The 16848-nt window shown below is 37.5% G+C and overlaps 5 protein-coding genes across 7 annotated transcripts; 1 reads left to right on the top strand and 4 right to left on the bottom strand.

The window, feature by feature from the left end:
* Positions 1 to 15: 15 nt before the first annotated feature.
* Positions 16 to 8426, bottom strand: LOC135126847 (PHD and RING finger domain-containing protein 1). 3 transcript variants are annotated; one of them, XM_064053025.1, is made up of 6 exons: positions 7857 to 8426; positions 7078 to 7808; positions 708 to 4936; positions 562 to 656; positions 384 to 512; positions 16 to 331 (listed from the first exon to the last, which is right to left on the bottom strand). In XM_064053025.1, exons 1-6 carry the CDS (start codon positions 8064 to 8066, stop codon positions 200 to 202), a joined length of 5526 nt encoding a protein of 1841 aa, XP_063909095.1. In that variant the 5' UTR covers positions 8067 to 8426; the 3' UTR covers positions 16 to 199. The 3 variants fall into 3 exon arrangements, with proteins under 3 accessions (XP_063909095.1, XP_063909097.1, XP_063909096.1); XM_064053027.1 differs by having other exon boundaries at positions 574 to 656; XM_064053026.1 differs by having other exon boundaries at positions 714 to 4936.
* An 87-nt stretch (positions 8427 to 8513) lies between these two features.
* LOC135126856 (small ribosomal subunit protein uS15) lies at positions 8514 to 9289 on the top strand. Its single transcript, XM_064053048.1, has 3 exons — positions 8514 to 8624; positions 8769 to 8896; positions 8948 to 9289. Exons 1-3 carry the CDS (start codon positions 8602 to 8604, stop codon positions 9250 to 9252), a joined length of 456 nt encoding a protein of 151 aa, XP_063909118.1. The 5' UTR covers positions 8514 to 8601; the 3' UTR covers positions 9253 to 9289.
* Positions 9290 to 9925: 636 nt separating this feature from the next.
* On the bottom strand, positions 9926 to 13558 carry LOC135126849 (formin-binding protein 4-like). Its single transcript, XM_064053042.1, has 9 exons — positions 13388 to 13558; positions 12981 to 13338; positions 12854 to 12929; positions 11683 to 12426; positions 11501 to 11634; positions 10537 to 10775; positions 10354 to 10481; positions 10143 to 10304; positions 9926 to 10045 (listed from the first exon to the last, which is right to left on the bottom strand). Exons 1-9 carry the CDS (start codon positions 13461 to 13463, stop codon positions 9953 to 9955), a joined length of 2010 nt encoding a protein of 669 aa, XP_063909112.1. The 5' UTR covers positions 13464 to 13558; the 3' UTR covers positions 9926 to 9952.
* A 54-nt stretch (positions 13559 to 13612) lies between these two features.
* LOC135126850 (crossover junction endonuclease MUS81) lies at positions 13613 to 15657 on the bottom strand. Its single transcript, XM_064053043.1, has 4 exons — positions 14582 to 15657; positions 14108 to 14531; positions 13936 to 14049; positions 13613 to 13887 (listed from the first exon to the last, which is right to left on the bottom strand). Exons 1-4 carry the CDS (start codon positions 15541 to 15543, stop codon positions 13642 to 13644), a joined length of 1746 nt encoding a protein of 581 aa, XP_063909113.1. The 5' UTR covers positions 15544 to 15657; the 3' UTR covers positions 13613 to 13641.
* Positions 15658 to 15754: 97 nt separating this feature from the next.
* Positions 15755 to 16848, bottom strand: LOC135126839 (grpE protein homolog, mitochondrial). Its single transcript, XM_064053016.1, has 4 exons — positions 16669 to 16848; positions 16428 to 16608; positions 16058 to 16375; positions 15755 to 16006 (listed from the first exon to the last, which is right to left on the bottom strand). Exons 1-4 carry the CDS (start codon positions 16740 to 16742, stop codon positions 15902 to 15904), a joined length of 678 nt encoding a protein of 225 aa, XP_063909086.1. The 5' UTR covers positions 16743 to 16848; the 3' UTR covers positions 15755 to 15901.

Genomic DNA, 16848 nt, shown 5'->3' with positions numbered 1-16848 from the left:
AATAAAAATCATGTGTTAAATATACAGAAGTATATTTGCCTAAAAATGTCAATACACTTAAAATTTCACAAGATCGCATACTTGGCGCACATAAATAATATTCAATTAATTCTGCTACTATGATTCTTAAAAAATAAAACTTACATATCACTAAGTTGAAATAATATGTACACAATCAATTTAAATTAGATTTCAAGAGCTAAGCTTTTTGAGGATTGACGGAACTACTACTGGATGTAACCTTTTTACTGTGTCGCACCTTCTTCACATACGCCTCGATAAGATTTTTGATTTTCGTCGGATTAATCTCGCCCGACTTGTTGTGACAAATCTGAAAACAACCCAAAATTATCTACAATTCCTCCATGTACACCCCAACATACCTTAGGAACAGCTCGTCTTAAAATGTCTTTATACTCCTCCTTATTAATATGCTTCTTGTTGTAATGCGGCTTGAGTACCAACTTCACCTCCTCCACAACCCTTTCCTGACGATTTAGTTTCTTCAAAAACTGGAAAACAAAAATTGGTACATTGCTAATACACACATAAACGTCAAACCTTGTCCTTTACTTGCATCTCCACGGCTGAATTCGGCAACTCGTCTAAAATCTTCAAGTTGTCTTCATCCAGTTTAACGCCAACCTGTTTTGTACCTGAAAATCGTCACCATCAGTATAAAAATCCATACGAACAGTCGAGCGTACCTTTACCGGAAGTATTTGAGGGTTTTTTGTTAAATTTGGCCGATGCTGGTTTGTCTGGTTTTGTTTTAACCTTATTGAACGGTGAACCGAAGAGTGCATCAAACGCGTTTTGTATTTTCGTGGGCGACTTGGTAGTCTTGTTGGCCGGTTTAGCCGCGGGTTTAGGAGCTGTCTCGACTGGCGGTTCGAACAGATCTTCGTAATCACTAGAACCGGGAGAATACGGCGAATCCAACCCCAGATTCGACTCCACGGTGTCGCTGCCGTTCTGATTACGATTGGTCGACTTTCTGGGGGTCTTTGAAGGCATCGGTTTGATCGGAGTCGACTTGATGGGAGGCTTCGTGGGTGATATCTTCACAGGACTCGACTTAACTGTATTCGGCAGGACGATTCTTTGCGGAATTGATGACGCAACGTGTGGTGGTGTGATAATAGTAGTGTTGAGTATGTTGATTCTAGGCGGCGCTAGACTTGTACTGACCGGCGTTGACGTCATTAGAGACGTCGCTACCGACGAGGAGAACGGAATGGTTTGAGCGATTGGTTTTGACGCGGTTATAGTTTGCGTCTGAATCGGCGCAGTCGTACTGCGTTCCGGGGATTTACCTAAACTAGATTCGGGGGTGGCTTGGATGCTGCTTTGCGAATCCGCAGGTTGCACGTCTGCCAAAGGTGGCGTAAGCGACTTTGATACATCCGGTGGTGGAAGAGAAGTATTTGTTTTATCGGCTTCTGTACGCGTTTCTATAATACTGTCGTCCCGATTATCGTCCAGATTTAATACGCTGTTAGACTGCGTGGTTTGTATTGGTTCGGGTGTTGGCGAACGAGACTTGGTGGGTTCGAACGGATCGTACGCATCCGGTGAACTTGGAGGCGAGTTTGGAGGCTCTGGAGGTGTATTGGGACCTTTATGCAAAGCATCAGCCACCTCTTGCGTATTTTCTTCCTCAGGTTCAATATCATCCGGCTCGTGGAGAGGGTTTGAAATTGCCCTCATTTGTGTCTGTTTGGTCAAAGTGAATTTCACCTGAGGTTCTGGAGGCGTTTTTGGACCAGTGGTATAGCTGTTAACTAATCTCTCCGGACTTGCTACCTGTTGCGACGAATCGCACATTGTCTTTTGCATGTTTCTGGATTCTTCATTTTCGCTGTCGCTCAACACGATGACATCTTTAGGCGAGGGTGTCAATTCCTTGAAAGGCGACCTCTCCAGATCGATGATTGCTACAGGTTTGATCCCACTCAAGTCCCTACTTCGTCTCTTCCTTTTATTTTTCTCTTTCTTCTTGTTCTTGTTGGCTTCTTCAATTTCCCGTTTCTTCTTCGTAGAAACATCTCTCGTTTCGTTATCTTTATTAAAACTAACACTGACGAGGATGTTGTCGCCGGACGCAAACACCTCCTTTGACGGTGGTGGAGTCCTTTCATTTCTCTTCTTTTTCTTTGTTCGTTCATTCTCCTTCGTTTTTTTCTCGTTCTTCTTCTTTTTCTCCTTCTTTTTCTTATTGGCATCGTTCGTTAAAATCACAGTTAGATTGTGAGGTTTGACTGAATTGTCCATAATCCTGGGCGGTGTCCACGATGGTGTTAAATGTCTCCCTTCTGGTGTTCTGGACCTTGATAACGAAGGAGTCCAATCTCGAGAATGCCTCCTACTCCATTCCTTAGTTCGTTTTGGTGAAGGTGACCTAGAACGATGTCTACTACGACTTCTGTGTTTTTTTGCTTTACCCTTTGATCGATCGCGTGACTTTTTCCGTCTGTCACGACTGAGGGAACGCTTACGTTTTCTAGCTTTAGAACGCGATCGTCTTCGATCCGGCGATTTGGACTTCGAACGAGATAGAGATCGACGAGTTTTTGAACGTCTTCTCTTCTTTCGTCCTCTAGACAGCGATCTTCTTCTGGAAAGAGATCGTCGCCTTGACGCCGATCGACGGCTGGTAGATCTTCTACCCCTGGATAACGATCTTCTCGGAAGGCTGGGTGTTCGAGTCCTTGAACGTGACAGAGTTCTTCTAATATCTCGACCAAACTTATCCTTCAATCGTCGAGGTTTCTCTGCTATCAAAGCTCGGACGTCATAACGTTCTATTTCTTTTCGCTTCTCCTTCTTTTTGTCTTTTCTACCATCTTTGTCTTTTCTATCACGCGATTTGCTACGGTCCCGATCTTTATCTTTGTCTCTATAGTTGCGCTCTTTGTTGTTCTTGCTGATTTTTTTAAACGTGGATTCTTTGTTTCCATTTTGATTTTCGTTTTCTTTATTTCCCACTTTGTCGGAGTCTTCTTTCTTTTTAGCCGGCTTTTTCACATTCTCGTCTTTCTTCTTTTGGGTCTCCTCGCTTTTTTTGTTTTTGGATTTGTCCACGATTTCTCCTTCTTCGTAATCTTCCGGGCGCGTAAAATCCAATTCGGATTCTTTCGCATTAATCTCGAGGGCATCTCCATCTGATGCCGTTTTCAAGTCATGAGATTCATCGAAATCGTTCCGGTCCTCGTCGGAGATCATCTCGGTATCCAGACCTTCAATACCCTGTCTGAAATTCGGTCTTTCGTCCAAACACGGTGTGTAACTTCTCTCTTCTTCGCTTATGTCTTCGGTCATGTTACGTATATCGCTGATTCCAAACGAGTTTTGTACTCCTTTTTTCACAATGCTTTCGTCTTCGGAATCGCTATATAAACCCGTACTCATTGATGGTTTTTGTACTACTTCTTCCACTTTTTCTTCTGGTGTGTTTGGAGGTTTCTCGGCAGGAGACGAACTTATCTCACCCACTTGGTTGTTCTCTTGTGGGTTATCCTCAGACGAACCCAACGTGATATCGGTGTTTTTAGCCATCGTTATACTCTCCTTCGAATAAATACTGAAATTTGGACAACCGTCTTCTGAGTCTTCGTCATCGTCATGTCTTTTCGTTTCAGAAGTTTTCTCTTCGCAGACCTCATTCGACGATTGTACCGCCTGCGACTGAATTTCTGAAGTTGAAGTCACAGCTTGCAGCACCGGAATGACCTCAGCGTTTGAATCAACGGTTGATGTGACCGTCGTCTCCTCTTTCGTGTTCTCCTCAGGTTCAGGGTTCGCCTTTTCCGTGTCTATGACCATATCAGGCTCACTATCATTATTCTCGTCGTCACTTCCACCCCCATTCGGAGTAACCGGAAGTGGAGACGGTGCTTTAAAATCACTTTCATCGACTTTACTCGTACTCACGGTTTCAATATCGCTGTAAATGTCGATTTCGGACTCACTTGCTGGTGTACCACTTCTCGGGGTGTTGTTTTCGGACTCTTCCACTTTCTTTTCTTTTCGGTTATCTTCAATGTTAACATCGTAGAGTGTACATAGATCAGTTCGACTGTAGTCTTGAGGCGCCTCGTGCCCTTCTCCACCACCCGTCGAGTTAGTCGTGACTGTACTGTTCTCGACTGTCGAAGTCGGAGCCGAATTGTTCCGATCGGGACTCGAGTGACCGTGTCCACTAGACGTAGGAACGCTGTCATGTCTCCCGGTACTGGAATAAGAACCCGGGACACTCCTCACCAAGTGATTGAAATTGTTCATTTCTCCTAAAATCCGATCCGACGACTCCATCGTAACCTTCCCGTTTTTTCCAATCGAAAACTTCGTATTCTTAGAATGAAACCGGGCTTGTTCGTCTAAAATGCTCCCCAGGATGTCCGTGCTACTCGACACCGAGTTCGATAAAGTGACGTTCTTCACCAGCCTCCTGCGACTCGCTCCTCTGCGAACCACCACTCCTGAGCCATCCTCTTCGTCCATCTCGTCACTCATCCACAAATCTAGCCCGTCCCGGTTACCGAACAGCCTCAGAGTGGGAATTCCCGCTTGAAATCTCTGCGATTGTAGGTTGCTCACCTGCGGCGGCACCCTCACGTCTGGCAGACTCTGTGGAACTCCACGACTGCTGCACATCCCCAACTGCATCGCCAGCCGCTTCTTCGCGGTTTTGGGGACGATTTTCCGCCGCCGCGGTTTTCGCTTCTTCACGCGTCTCTTCACTGCGATGGTCTCTCCGGTGGCTTCATCGACCTGATACACGATTCTGTGGCGAGGTTTCCTCTTCTTCCGCTTCTTCTTGCGACGGGAGGTGGTGCTGGTGACGGGCTGGGGGGGTTCGACGGGTTGGTTGACACTTCGGTTGTTGGCGATTCGCCGACGAACCCTTTCGCTTTGCCGAGTCCGAGGTACTAATCTGTCGATGAAAAACAATTTTTGTCTTCTTGTTCGTTATGGGTGACTAGTGGTAAGTTTCTAAGACACAGGAGGAAATTTTGAGGTTTATTTTTCAGATTGGAAAAAAAAGAAATTTACATTGGGTAAGGTCATTAAATAGCGTTAATCGAGAGATTCTTCGAAACTGCGCGCTATTTCGAGCATCAATGACAGTTCTAATAAGTCTGTGACTATGAGCGCGTTTAAATACCTGGAAACAGAAATGTTGTAAAATGGTAATGAACGGCAGATTTTTATTTCTAAAAATAGTTAATAATAATTTTTCTGGTTAAGGAGGACGAACGTTTGGATGCACTTGTATTTTTTTTTTTTTTTTTAGATATATTTTTAATGTTTAAATATAAAACAGAACAAGTGACACCATTTCAATTACTACAACATTTATGGTCAAATAACTATCAAATAAAGTGTCAAATAGCTGCAATGCCAACATTATTATTTTAAAAATAAATTTCGTAGCTTACTGGACGTTTTTTCGACCATATGGTATTTCTTCGCTGCGCTTCTGACAATCAGCCATCAAACTTGGCCATAACAAATTTCAAAAACTTCACATTTAATATGTACACTCTGTACCATAACGCAGAACTTAACACCAGGGCATTTTTAATTTGATTAAAGTTATTCCTAATTGGCTATAGATTGAAAATGTTTTAAATATACCGTTTTAAAAATATTTTATGACATCAAAAATAATAATAATAATAATAATAGCAAATATCCTACTGTTTTTTTTGTAGTAACATAACAAATAAGATTATGAAATAATGTTAAAACTAATGTTAAAAATTTAACATAAGTTCATAACCCTTTGTGTTGTTAGCCATACGCATTGAAGTTCAAACTTGTTGAGTTTATCACAATATACCATAAAATGTTGTCATTTTGTACCAAATTTTATTATTCCAAGTGTATCCCCCCTTAGTCAAACCGACGTTCCAAAAATTTTCGTCGCAAGTAGAAAAATTAAATAGCTTAAAAATGAAACTCGACCAAAATATTGCACAATATGATATAACTGTCGGAAATGGTAACATTCTGAGATTGTTTTAGAGGAAACAACATTAAAAATAACGCCATCTGCCAATTTTTAAAATATATTGTTAATACTTCACAAACCAAGAACAAAGAAACAAAATTGTATAAAATAAAGTGCTTTATGTTTCATTCAAGGACGGATCTTCAAAATCTTATACTTCCAAAACCCTGTTACAATCAGCTCTGCAAAGTTTAAGATTTTCGTAAATTTTTACACATTTTAACCGTGCTAAAAACAGACAAACGTTAACACTGGGAAGATTGTTTTTGTAAATTTCTCCAAATAAAACTATCGTCTTAAAAGAAAAATAACTAATTTTAGAATTTTTCAGAAAAAATCAGATTCATGTAGAGTATGTAATTCATAATACTGTTCATAATTTATTTCCATATACAAGTAGAGTATTATCAGCTGTAAACCAAAACTGTTTTGACTATGCCACAAAAATCCGTGTCACGTGGCCCGCACTGTAAACGCCGTTTTTGAATTGAATTTAGCTTCACTCTATATCAAATTACACTTTTCGTGTTTAATATCAGACACTTTTCAGACTACAAAAATCTACTTTTGATTGAAGCCACGTGATCTTAAATAAAAGTTTTTTTTTTTAATTATACGAATTTTCAACGAAATTCAACCTTTTTCAATTATCACTTTTTTTCGTAGTTTTGGTAAAACAGATTCTTATAAATTTTCATTAAACACAAGATTCAAAAAATAGTCAAATATGACTACTCAATAAAGCTGATCATAATTCCTTTCATTTAAGCAAATTTAACTTACTGCACTTGTTAGATTGTATTTTCTTCCACCAGGCTTTTTAAAGATCACAAATAGTATAAAATAAGTGAAAAAAAAAGATTAAGACATATGTCACCACCAGCTAATAATTATTTGATGACTTATTTGTAATAAGGATTTCCAGCGGTTAGAAAACAAAGAAATTAAAAAAGCCTGGGTGTTTATTACATACTCTTAACCAAAATTTTTTCAAAATACAGTAGAAAAATTACAGAAAAAAACGAACTTAAAGCTTCAACGAAATTAAATTTATAATTCACCTCGACGAAGTCGTCCTTCGGCTACTTCTAGGCCTCCCCAGATCATTAGCATCATCCAGCAACAACTGTAGTTCATACAACTCAATTTCCGGATCAACTAAATCTTCAGGACTGCAGTCATTACAAAACCATGATCCCGGAGGTATATCTAGCAATGGTGGATTCAAACATTCTAGATGATAGCCTAAATCGCATCCATCACACAATAACATTCGATCCTCTCTATCACTTTGTCCACAAACTTCACAAAATGTTGGATCTTCAACAATATCAATGTCATTCTGAGGGTTTGGCGCCTGAATGGGAATTTGTTTGTAGACACTTCCATTGATACTACGTCTAACTAAAATCATATGGTACTCTTGCCTGTCAACCGGGCAAGTGTTCATATTTTTGGACCATTCTTGGATACACTCAACGCAGAACATGTGGTCACAAGATTCAGGAGTACCAACTTCCTGATTAGTGAAAGATATGAGGCAAATCGGGCATTTTTCTGATTGGCCATCACTGGAATCTGAATCGACTCCAGTGTCTTGTACTTTGGCAGTGGTGCTTTTGGGAGCTTCATTATCTGAAATATCTGTTTCCCATTGGCTACTGGAACTTCCTTCAAACCCATGGTCTGAATCTTCAGAACTCTCAGATTCACTAACTACTCTAGCGGGACGCTTAGAGCGTTTGATTATCACCGAACCTGAACTGTCTGACTCTGCATCACTTGCCACTCTCTGCAATAAAAGGTTTAAAGAATGACTTTCTGGGTTACATATACATACAGGAACGGATTTTCGTTTGCGTTGAACTTCAATAGAACTTCCACTATCTGAATCAGAGTCATCTTCAATGTATCTTCTGCGGACTCGTCGCCTTGTAGTAGTTACTACTGAACTACCGGTGGAACTGCTTGCACTGCTTGGGCTGTCGTCTAATAAACAAATATTCCTTCTCCGTTTGTTTCTCGGGCCGGAATCACTGTCATCACTCATTTTTCAGCTTTGATTTGGATGCACTCATAATAAACTCGTAATGATGCGGCCGGTGCCAACTACAACCAACTACTCACTGATTTTACACTAACAAACTTAAAAAATGATTTATTAAAGCAAAAATTAGTTGAAATTGGTACTAGACATAACAAACAAGATTTCTGATGACAGTTTGTTACAGAAATGCAAAATTTCGTAGCATCGTCGGCTACGATGTAGCCATTATCAACGTAGCATCTGTACGCTCCGAAGTTAGCTACATGCTAAAATCTTCTCATACACAGTTGTAATTCTACAAGTATAGTCAAATTTTGCTAGACGTTATTATCAATAACGCAAACTCTTTGTAGTTGGTAAACTAATTAAAAAATATATATTCCTTTTACATAACAAAAAATCGTAACGACAACTTCACTCGACAACGTAGCCAATGTCATGCGCAATTTGACATTTCGTAGCTAGCCACAAATCTCTCACAACTCTTTTCGTTTGTCGTAGCAAGTTCAGTGGTTGATTTGCTGGAAATTTCAGAAAAATGGGTCGTATGCACGCTCCTGGGTAAGAATTTTCACATCATATCAACTGGCTGTCTCCAGCGCTAACTTAAGACACCTAAACCAAGTCTTTTTTATATTAATAATATTTTTGGTTGAGGTTACGTTACCGCGTGGTCTGTTCCGATAATATTTTCTTGTATTTCAGTAAGGGTATCGCCCAGTCGGCGCTCCCCTACAGACGTAGTGTTCCCACTTGGCTGAAGGTAACCCCTGATGAAGTCAAAGACTATATTTTTAAATTGGGCAAAAAGGGTTTGACCCCATCCCAGATTGGTGAGTAGTTGTTGCATATTGTTTATCCTTAGTTACAATTTTTCGTCTCAGGTGTGACTCTCAGGGACTCGCACGGTGTTGCCCAAGTCAGGTTTGTGACAGGCAATAAAATTTTGCGTATCATGAAAGCTATGGGACTGGCTCCTGATCTACCCGAAGATTTATATTACTTGATTAAGAAAGCTGTAGCCATTCGCAAGCATTTGGAGCGTAATCGTAAGGATAAAGACAGCAAATTCAGATTGATTCTGGTTGAGTCACGTATTCACCGTCTCGCAAGATATTACAAGACAAAGAACGTTTTGGCACCTAACTGGAAGTACGAGTCTAGCACAGCCTCTGCTTTGGTGGCTTAAGTTAATGTTTTATAAGAATAAATTTTTTGGAAAGTAATTTTTTTGTTTTAATTTAACCCAACAAAATGTTAATTGTGGCTTTAAAAATCTTAAAAAAAAACACGAAGTTACATGTTCGTTAAAATTACCCTATTAATAAGTTATTGTAAAAAAAATCTATAGGACAGGCCCTAATTACATTAAAGTATAGTCCGACAAATCCCGCTTTAAAAAGTTATAAAATCAAACTTTGCGATCTTAGTTCTGTGGTAACCTCTACATGAGACATAACCAACGGGAAAAAATGTAGATATTCTCAGTTTCTCAATAGGTTAACTCGATTGTCTGTGTTTATATTTCGAAAGAATTCAACTATTAGCACGTTCAGTTTACAAGCATCTGCGGTTAAAAGAAAATGAAATTTGACTGATTTTGTCTCCTCCACGCAGAAGAGGACTGATTAATTAATGAACCACACTCTGTTTTTCCCAAAAACACTCAAATTTGAAGAATTTTTGTATACAAGATGCTTTCGATAACCTTAAAATATTGTTGTAAAAATTGAATGCCGTGGCCAAGGGTAAAAACTAAACACGAATTCATAAATTCATGTACGTATCTGATTTTATAAAATTTAAATAATATTTACTGATGTAATAATTGAAAAGAAAGAGGTTATAATAAGACATTAAAAGAAAAAAAGTATTTTGGTTTTTTATTATCAGTCATTGTAAGACATTTGTACATTTTTCCATTTCTCTACTAGTTTTGACACGCCTTTCTTTTTCATGGCGATTCCTTGAGCCAGTTTGACCTGAAATAATATTTAAGATCAAAGCAAAATTAAGTAAATAAACTTGAGTGTAATTATTTGGCAATTTAATAAATATTTCAAGAAACAACAAACACACCTTCGCTTTTTTCTTTTTCTTGGCAGGCTCTGTCACATCAATGTTACTTTCACTTTTTACATCTTCACTAACGTTCAAAACTGGGGAGTTGTTGCTATCAATTGCGGCAATGTCAGAATAAAACGAATTTAAGACATCGTTCATATCATTATTTTTGCCACCCTACAATAAATCACGTGTTAAATTCACTTTGATTGGTGTTTATTCTCACCTTCACTTTCGCCGTCACATCGAACGCATCAACTCCTGGTGGCAAAGGTTCACCATTACTATCGTACCTTTCCACCGCAATATTTAAACTAGGAGGTTGTTCCTTTGGTTCTGGAGGAAGTGGAATATCTTAAACAAAAAAATGAAATCCAAGGAAAAAACTTCAACTATAGGTACTAGTTACCACATTTCTTCTTCTTGCCGAGTTTACAATCGCTGATTGTGGGAGGAGGTGGAGGACTGGGGCTACCACCTATGATGGGAGGTAATGGAGGAGACATGTGGATTGTTGGCTCCGCCCCATTAGGAGGGGGCGTTGTACAAATATCCATGGCTTCATCACACACAGTTACATCCGCTTGTGGATATTCCCACTGACTCTCCCCTGTTGCCGCGTTCTGATAATAGTAACGCTTATGTGTCCTAAAACACCACCAAAACGACCTCACAGGATACAGTTTTGACTTGTTTTCAAGTTTTTTTTTCGTGTGCATTGAAAAACCGACGCGATGCACACCGCAGAAATGGCGCCAAAGAAAAAGCTGGTTTCACCAAATTTTTGTTTCTGATACTTGATGAAACTCGCTTTTTGTCTATATAAAAAACAAGCACTTTTGTTTTGTTTTGGTCATTTCCTGGATGTTATACTATACCTGCTCACTTAAAATTTAATTTTACTACTAATTTAAAACTATAAAGTTAAGAAAATATCCTCTTCCGCTGGTAAAGTACGAGGGATTGGATCACCATGTCTTCGTCCTACACATACACAGAAAGATTAATAATCATATAGCGAGAATAGAAAACAAAAATTTTGAAAAATGGCTAAATAAAAAGTATCTACAAACCTGAGTTTATTTAATTAACTAAGTTCAAAAAGCTTCAACACTGATGCTAAATGTGTTTGAAAAGACTTGCAACTCCGATTTCAACTCAAGAAAAATTCAAAACTAAACTTATCTTTATCATTAAGATGTTTTAGCAACAATAAGAATAAAATTAAAATAATTCTTACCTGTAGTATGTGATATTTCTTGTCGTTGGCTACGGCGAATAAAAACAAAAAAGAAAGGATAAACAGGACGAAAGGAATCCGAGGATAAAAGACGAAAGCTGGAGCATAATAAAACAAATAACACGTTTCGTACCTATCCCACTGAAGAAGCCAACCATCGGGTGCGGTTTCTTTTTCAAGTTTTATAAGATCTGCACACGTGTCATCAAGCCATTTTCTCAAATAATTATGTCTCAAGTCCCCTGACCTCAACGCAACGTGAAGAGTCTAAAAACAACAATAGAAACAAAGGTTTTTTTTTTTAAATCATCAAACCTCAATCTGTATAAGCATAACTTGTACCGGTGACACTTCATCTCGCCCTTCGCTCAAAAATCCCAGTTTTTCTTTCAGTGTTGTGTACGTATCTTCAATTTCTTTCAAAATATTTTCAGACTTTTCTTTTGAATTTTCATTATCTTTACTAGATGGTGCAGGTTGTGATGGATTTAAAACATCAGCCTTTACAAACATAACGCCCCCGCTTTTAAAACCGGTGTATGAACTACCACTACTGGCAACATTGTCGCCACTATTACTATCGCTGGAAAATCCCAATCCTTTGCGTTCATTGTCATCATCAACTTTCGGTTTTTTACCCGTGTTGACCAACGCAACGCCTATTCGTCTTTTGCGTTGAAAAGCTTTCGCATCGAAGCCTTCCTCCCCTTCCGTTTTTGGCGACTCCTCAAAATCTTTAATGTCGATGGGTTTCGTTGCCGGAAATAACGTGCTATGTGATGTCTTGCTCTGCTCAGGAGGCGGCGCTATAGGAAAAACTGGTTTTGGTGCTTCACTGTCTGTTTCGTCTTCAGAGTCGCTGTAGCAAGCCACAAGAGAGAGCTGCGGTTTCGTTTCTGGTGGGTTTGATTTATCCACAATTTTCTTCACTTCTGTGGGTAGTTCACCTCCTAGTTTTTTCAATTCTGTTGCTTTTTTTTGGATTTTGGAGAGGATATCGGCGTCGTCTTCATCGTCGGAATTACATTCTAGTGGCTGCGTCGTTTTTGAACCATTGACCTTCAAATTTTTATTGTTAGAGATGGACATTTTGTTTGTGGAGCCTCAGCAACTGCGAATTCTCAACAAAAAGGAGAGCTCTAGCAGTACATCATCATTGGCCAATTTTTGCTTTTTAATCAGATTGAAAACTTTTTGATCATTTACAGCGGTGTCGCTGTATCTGTTATGATTGTCATCATTTTATATGTATGAAAGAAACAAATTATTTTTACAAATTTATCATGTACACGTAGAGGCATCAAAAGTATCGGCTGCAACTTTTAAATTAGACAATATTTTTAAAAGTGCACACAATTTTATAGGTACCAAAATGACACATGGTACACAAGGTGAGGTTTACACCAAACATTATTATAAAATATAAATTTAACTATTTCAAAATGTCAACAATTTTTAAAAATTCCACATTGTTATTTTCACCTACCTGTTTACCCTCTTTTAAAGCTGCTTCATCCTCTGATTCACTATCCCCACCATATGAAGATATCAAAACAACTTTTCTAAAAATAAACTTTAAAAACAACAGCATTTACATGACAATAGAAACCTACTCATCCTCGAGATCACCTTTTTTTGGAACTGGTCTACTTATAACAGTCCTTTTTTCTTCTTTAGGACTAGACACAACTTCACTTTTTGTGGTTTTATTTACTTTTACACTAGAGTTAGCCACAGTATCTGTGCATTCACCAATTTTATATATTTTGATAGCATCTGAGACAGGTGGAAGATTACTTGTACTAGGAAAAAGAGGTGCTGTTCTAGGAGGTATGTACAAGTTATATGACTTTTTTGTCTTAGTTTTATGGTGCGCTCGATACTCAGAAGGCATATCCCACGTTACTTCGTTCGTTTTCGTGTTCCAATAATAATAGTAACCGCTCTCTTCATCGTAACATTTTTCCCAAACTACAGCACAAAATGTTCATCTAAGGATATTTCTAAAACTAATACTTACCGCTTTCTGCTTTGTTTTCACCAAGAGGTGCAATTTCGTTAATTTCATTAAGGAAATCATTAACTCGTGCGTCCATTTTTTGATGGAAATATAATATTGTTTATCAACATACGAAACGCAATAATTGTAAAATTATTTTGTAGGTTAGATTATCGATCTGACATGTGTTACCAACCCAACAGAGATCACACCACGATCACACTAGCTTTTATAAAACGCGCGAAATGCGAATTCAACTGATTTATTTTCAAGATTTAATAACAATCACTGGTAAAAAATTGAAACACTGTTTTGCTCAAAACTGGACCAACGTTCTTTTTTAAAGTTCCATACTGGATACTGTAAAGTAACTTTTCTCCTTGAATTATTCCAACTTCATCATACTTTAATTTTAGAAGCAGGGGTGTTGGATATTTTTCCACTATGGCAAGCGCTTTATCAACAGACATTCCCTTGATTTGTAAAAGATGTCTTACAAACATTTCCTTTACTTTAAAGTGCTACAAAAACAAACCATTAAAACAAATATTAATAAACCACACACATACTCTTGATTTTGTTGAACTTTTATTAAATTCTTTGAACAACATCAAGTGGATTAAATCATCCTCAAGATTTAACAGTGGCAAATCTTCTTTTGGACAGCTTACCAATGTTTTTTTCTACAATGAAGTCACATTACTGATTTTAAAAACCATCACGCAAATTCAGCGCAAATACCTTAAAAATATTTACCAAGAAGTTTGTTATACAAGCTAAATATTCACATGACGCCTTTCCATTTTCTGTAAACTTTACACTGAAACCATCATGAACCAAAGTGTTAATTGCCGCTTGATACAAAGTGTTAATGGGAAGACCCACATGTTCATTTTTTCCATAACTTTCTATCAAGTAAATCAAATTCTGAACTCCACATTGTTTCAGTCTGAATTTTTGTTCATGAAATCGATCATCTTTAATACTACTGCCAAAATCATCCATTCTCTTCCTTTCAACAATGTAAGGTAAAATCACTTCATTACCACAGTTATCACGGCAAATCCACGTGTAATCCCCTACTTTGAGATCTCTAACTTCATGTAGTATGTTTAAGTTTTTCAGGCTCCTAATTATCGGATCATTTTCTAAATCCATTTTACTCCTATAAGAATATTTACAACACAACTTGCAATTAAGCACTATTATAATTACCCATTCAACTCTTGATTGTCTACTAGTAGAATAATTTCAAAACTATTAGGTGCTAATATCACAGTTTCATGAGCTATACTACTCTGACTTGACGTACTATTAGTTGATGTTTGTCGCCAAATTGGATCACTTTTCTTTTTTGGTAAGTCTGTATGTTTTCTTTGTTTGGTGGAAACTCCAGAACATGATGGAAGTGTAATTACATCACTACCTAATCCAGAAGTTGATGGTTCATCACTACACCCTAAACTCACTGGAGTAATTTTTACTTCTTCTTTTTCTTCCAGTTTATGAAATTCTTCTACTTTTAGCTGAATGTATAACTTGTCAGCCAAGGTTGAACCATCATTTGTAAGAGTAAACCTAGATGGATTTCCTTGTTTTGTTACTAAATTTTTTTCTAATAAAGTTTTCATAGATGACCATCCAGTATATCTTGAGTCTGGTCCAGGTTTTGTGAATGAGACATTACATAAATGTTGGCCACTTTCAATAATTTCCTTTTTTGATAAGTATCCAGGGTATCCAGGTTCTGTACTTTTTTCATATAATGTTACTAATATTGCAAAAGCTCCTGATCCATGTTGAGGGATATATTCTTTATGAGTCTTTTTTTCTGGACTGATTGGTTTCGGTTTTTGTTTTACATTGGATTGCACTTTATTTACTGAAGGAACTCTATGTGAAGTAGCGACGTTATTTTCACCCTTATGTTGTTTGAGTTTATCGTCTAACATTTTGCACAGTTTCTCACCAAAACCTTTGAGAATTTTACAGTCTTTTCCAGACTCTAAGGGTAAAGGATACTTCCTCAACGTACTTAAAGCCATTGAAAAACAGTACTGCATTTTGGAATCTTTCTCTTTAGCTTTATCCCTCCATTCTATTAACCATTGCTCAAAAAGAGGGTTAGGATGTTTGTGTTTTACAGTGACTCTTTTTTTGTTGTTGTTGTCGCCCATGTTATTAATTTTCAAGTAAAAGTAGAGAATCAAAAGAATAGATCATATTATGAATACTTTTTAAAAAACAAACTATTATAAAACACTTCAGTTTCAAAAATTCAAAAGAACTACTTGTTTATAGATGTGCGCATACGCACAACGAATGGGAGACACTAATTTAACTTGTAAAACTACCTCCACTTATGCCTACCCGAAATATTAATAAAACTCTATTAAATTCAACTTTATTTGACCCTATCAATAATATACATTTGTTTCTGTGAAGTAATAAAAATCACAAACAGGGAGAAAACGTAACAAAAATTTGGTTTTAAATTATAAACTCCACGGTAGAAATGAGACTCAACTGAGCTGCCTACTTTGAAACACCAACTAAAGCAGGCCGTATCACTCTATCATGTAATTTATATCCTATTTTCGAAACCACTACCACAGTTCCTGACTCTTTACCTGCAACTTCCTGAAAAACTATAATTTAGTACAACAATCAAACACAAAAAAAACGTGTCACCTGTTGGAATAAAGCTTCATGGTAGTTAGGGTTAAACTTTTCGTCTAAAGGATTCACAATTTCTAATCCATGTCTTTTAAAAACAGACTGTAGTTGAGCCTCTGTCATAACAAGCCCTTCATACAAACTCTTCAAGTGTGGATTTTTTTCACTAATTTCTTCTTTAGGTACAGTTTCAGTAGCTTTGCCTAAAACATCTGCCACATCTAGCAAATCCTTACAAAATCCTTGTATACCAAACAATTTAGCTTCAGAAATTTGTTTTGTTAACCGGTTCCTTAAATTTTCTCCATCAGCTAATGCTCGTTTATATTTATCCTAAATGGTAAACTTAATCAAAACCAGTTGAATGTGAAACTTTAATACTTACTAATAGTTCGTTATTTTTTTCTGTAAGTTGTGCAATTTCTTTGGTGAATTTTTCGATATCTTCAGAAACTTGTGGTTGTTCCCCTGTAGGTGGTGGAGGACTTGACTCGCTGTTTTCAGACTGTTGTGTTGTTTTTCCTTCAGGGGCATTATTTCTTCGTAAACTTGTAGTAGCGATATACCTTTAAAAACATGTTGCATCATTGTCACAAAATTTGTTAACAATTTTCTAAAAGTTGTACCTGGTATTGAAGATTAAATTTTCACTAAACGCTTGGCCGCATTTTAAAAAACTCCTTATTCCAATTAAAGACATTTCGTTTTTTGTAATTTAAATGCGACTTTATAAACCACTAGTCAATCTTTAGGTAAGGTTAGCTTTTGATGTCACGTCAGTGGAAAAAAAAACACTGCTACCAACA

This window comes from Zophobas morio, unplaced genomic scaffold (genome assembly GCF_036711695.1).
Source record: "Zophobas morio isolate AGI-343-1 ecotype UQ-CSIRO unplaced genomic scaffold, CSIRO_AGI_Zmor_V1 ptg000011l, whole genome shotgun sequence".
Classification (NCBI taxonomy): domain Eukaryota; kingdom Metazoa; phylum Arthropoda; class Insecta; order Coleoptera; family Tenebrionidae; genus Zophobas; species Zophobas morio.
This window is presented reverse-complemented; position numbering and strand designations above follow the sequence as displayed.

Excerpts from the sequence above, each read along its gene's own strand:
- LOC135126847 (XM_064053025.1), bottom strand. The coding sequence starts at position 8,066 with ATGAGTGATGACAGTGATTCCGGCCCGAGAAACAAACGGAGAAGGAAT. Across the intron at positions 7,809-7,856 it reads GCAAACGAAAATCCGTTCCT|AGAGTGGCAAGTGATGCAGA; the intron begins GTATGTATATGT and ends CTTTTATTGCAG. Across the intron at positions 657-707 it reads CTCAAATACTTCCGGTAAAG|GTACAAAACAGGTTGGCGTT; the intron begins GTACGCTCGACT and ends GACGATTTTCAG.
- LOC135126856 (XM_064053048.1), top strand. The coding sequence starts at position 8,602 with ATGGGTCGTATGCACGCTCCTGG. Across the intron at positions 8,625-8,768 it reads GGTCGTATGCACGCTCCTGG|TAAGGGTATCGCCCAGTCGG; the intron begins GTAAGAATTTTC and ends CTTGTATTTCAG. Across the intron at positions 8,897-8,947 it reads TTTGACCCCATCCCAGATTG|GTGTGACTCTCAGGGACTCG; the intron begins GTGAGTAGTTGT and ends TTTTCGTCTCAG.
- LOC135126849 (XM_064053042.1), bottom strand. The coding sequence starts at position 13,463 with ATGGACGCACGAGTTAATGATTTCCTTAATGAAATTAACGAAATTGCA. Across the intron at positions 11,635-11,682 it reads TTATGCTTATACAGATTGAG|ACTCTTCACGTTGCGTTGAG; the intron begins GTTTGATGATTT and ends TGTTGTTTTTAG. Across the intron at positions 10,482-10,536 it reads CGGCAAGAAGAAGAAATGTG|ATATTCCACTTCCTCCAGAA; the intron begins GTAACTAGTACC and ends TTTTTGTTTAAG.
- LOC135126850 (XM_064053043.1), bottom strand. The coding sequence starts at position 15,543 with ATGGGCGACAACAACAACAAAAAAAGAGTCACTGTAAAACACAAACAT. Across the intron at positions 14,050-14,107 it reads TCTTGGTAAATATTTTTAAG|AAAAAAACATTGGTAAGCTG; the intron begins GTATTTGCGCTG and ends ACTTCATTGTAG. Across the intron at positions 13,888-13,935 it reads AAAGTTCAACAAAATCAAGA|CACTTTAAAGTAAAGGAAAT; the intron begins GTATGTGTGTGG and ends TTGTTTTTGTAG.
- LOC135126839 (XM_064053016.1), bottom strand. The coding sequence starts at position 16,742 with ATGTCTTTAATTGGAATAAGGAGTTTTTTAAAATGCGGCCAAGCGTTT. Across the intron at positions 16,609-16,668 it reads AATTTAATCTTCAATACCAG|GTATATCGCTACTACAAGTT; the intron begins GTACAACTTTTA and ends ATGTTTTTAAAG. Across the intron at positions 16,007-16,057 it reads ATGAAGCTTTATTCCAACAG|GAAGTTGCAGGTAAAGAGTC; the intron begins GTGACACGTTTT and ends ATAGTTTTTCAG.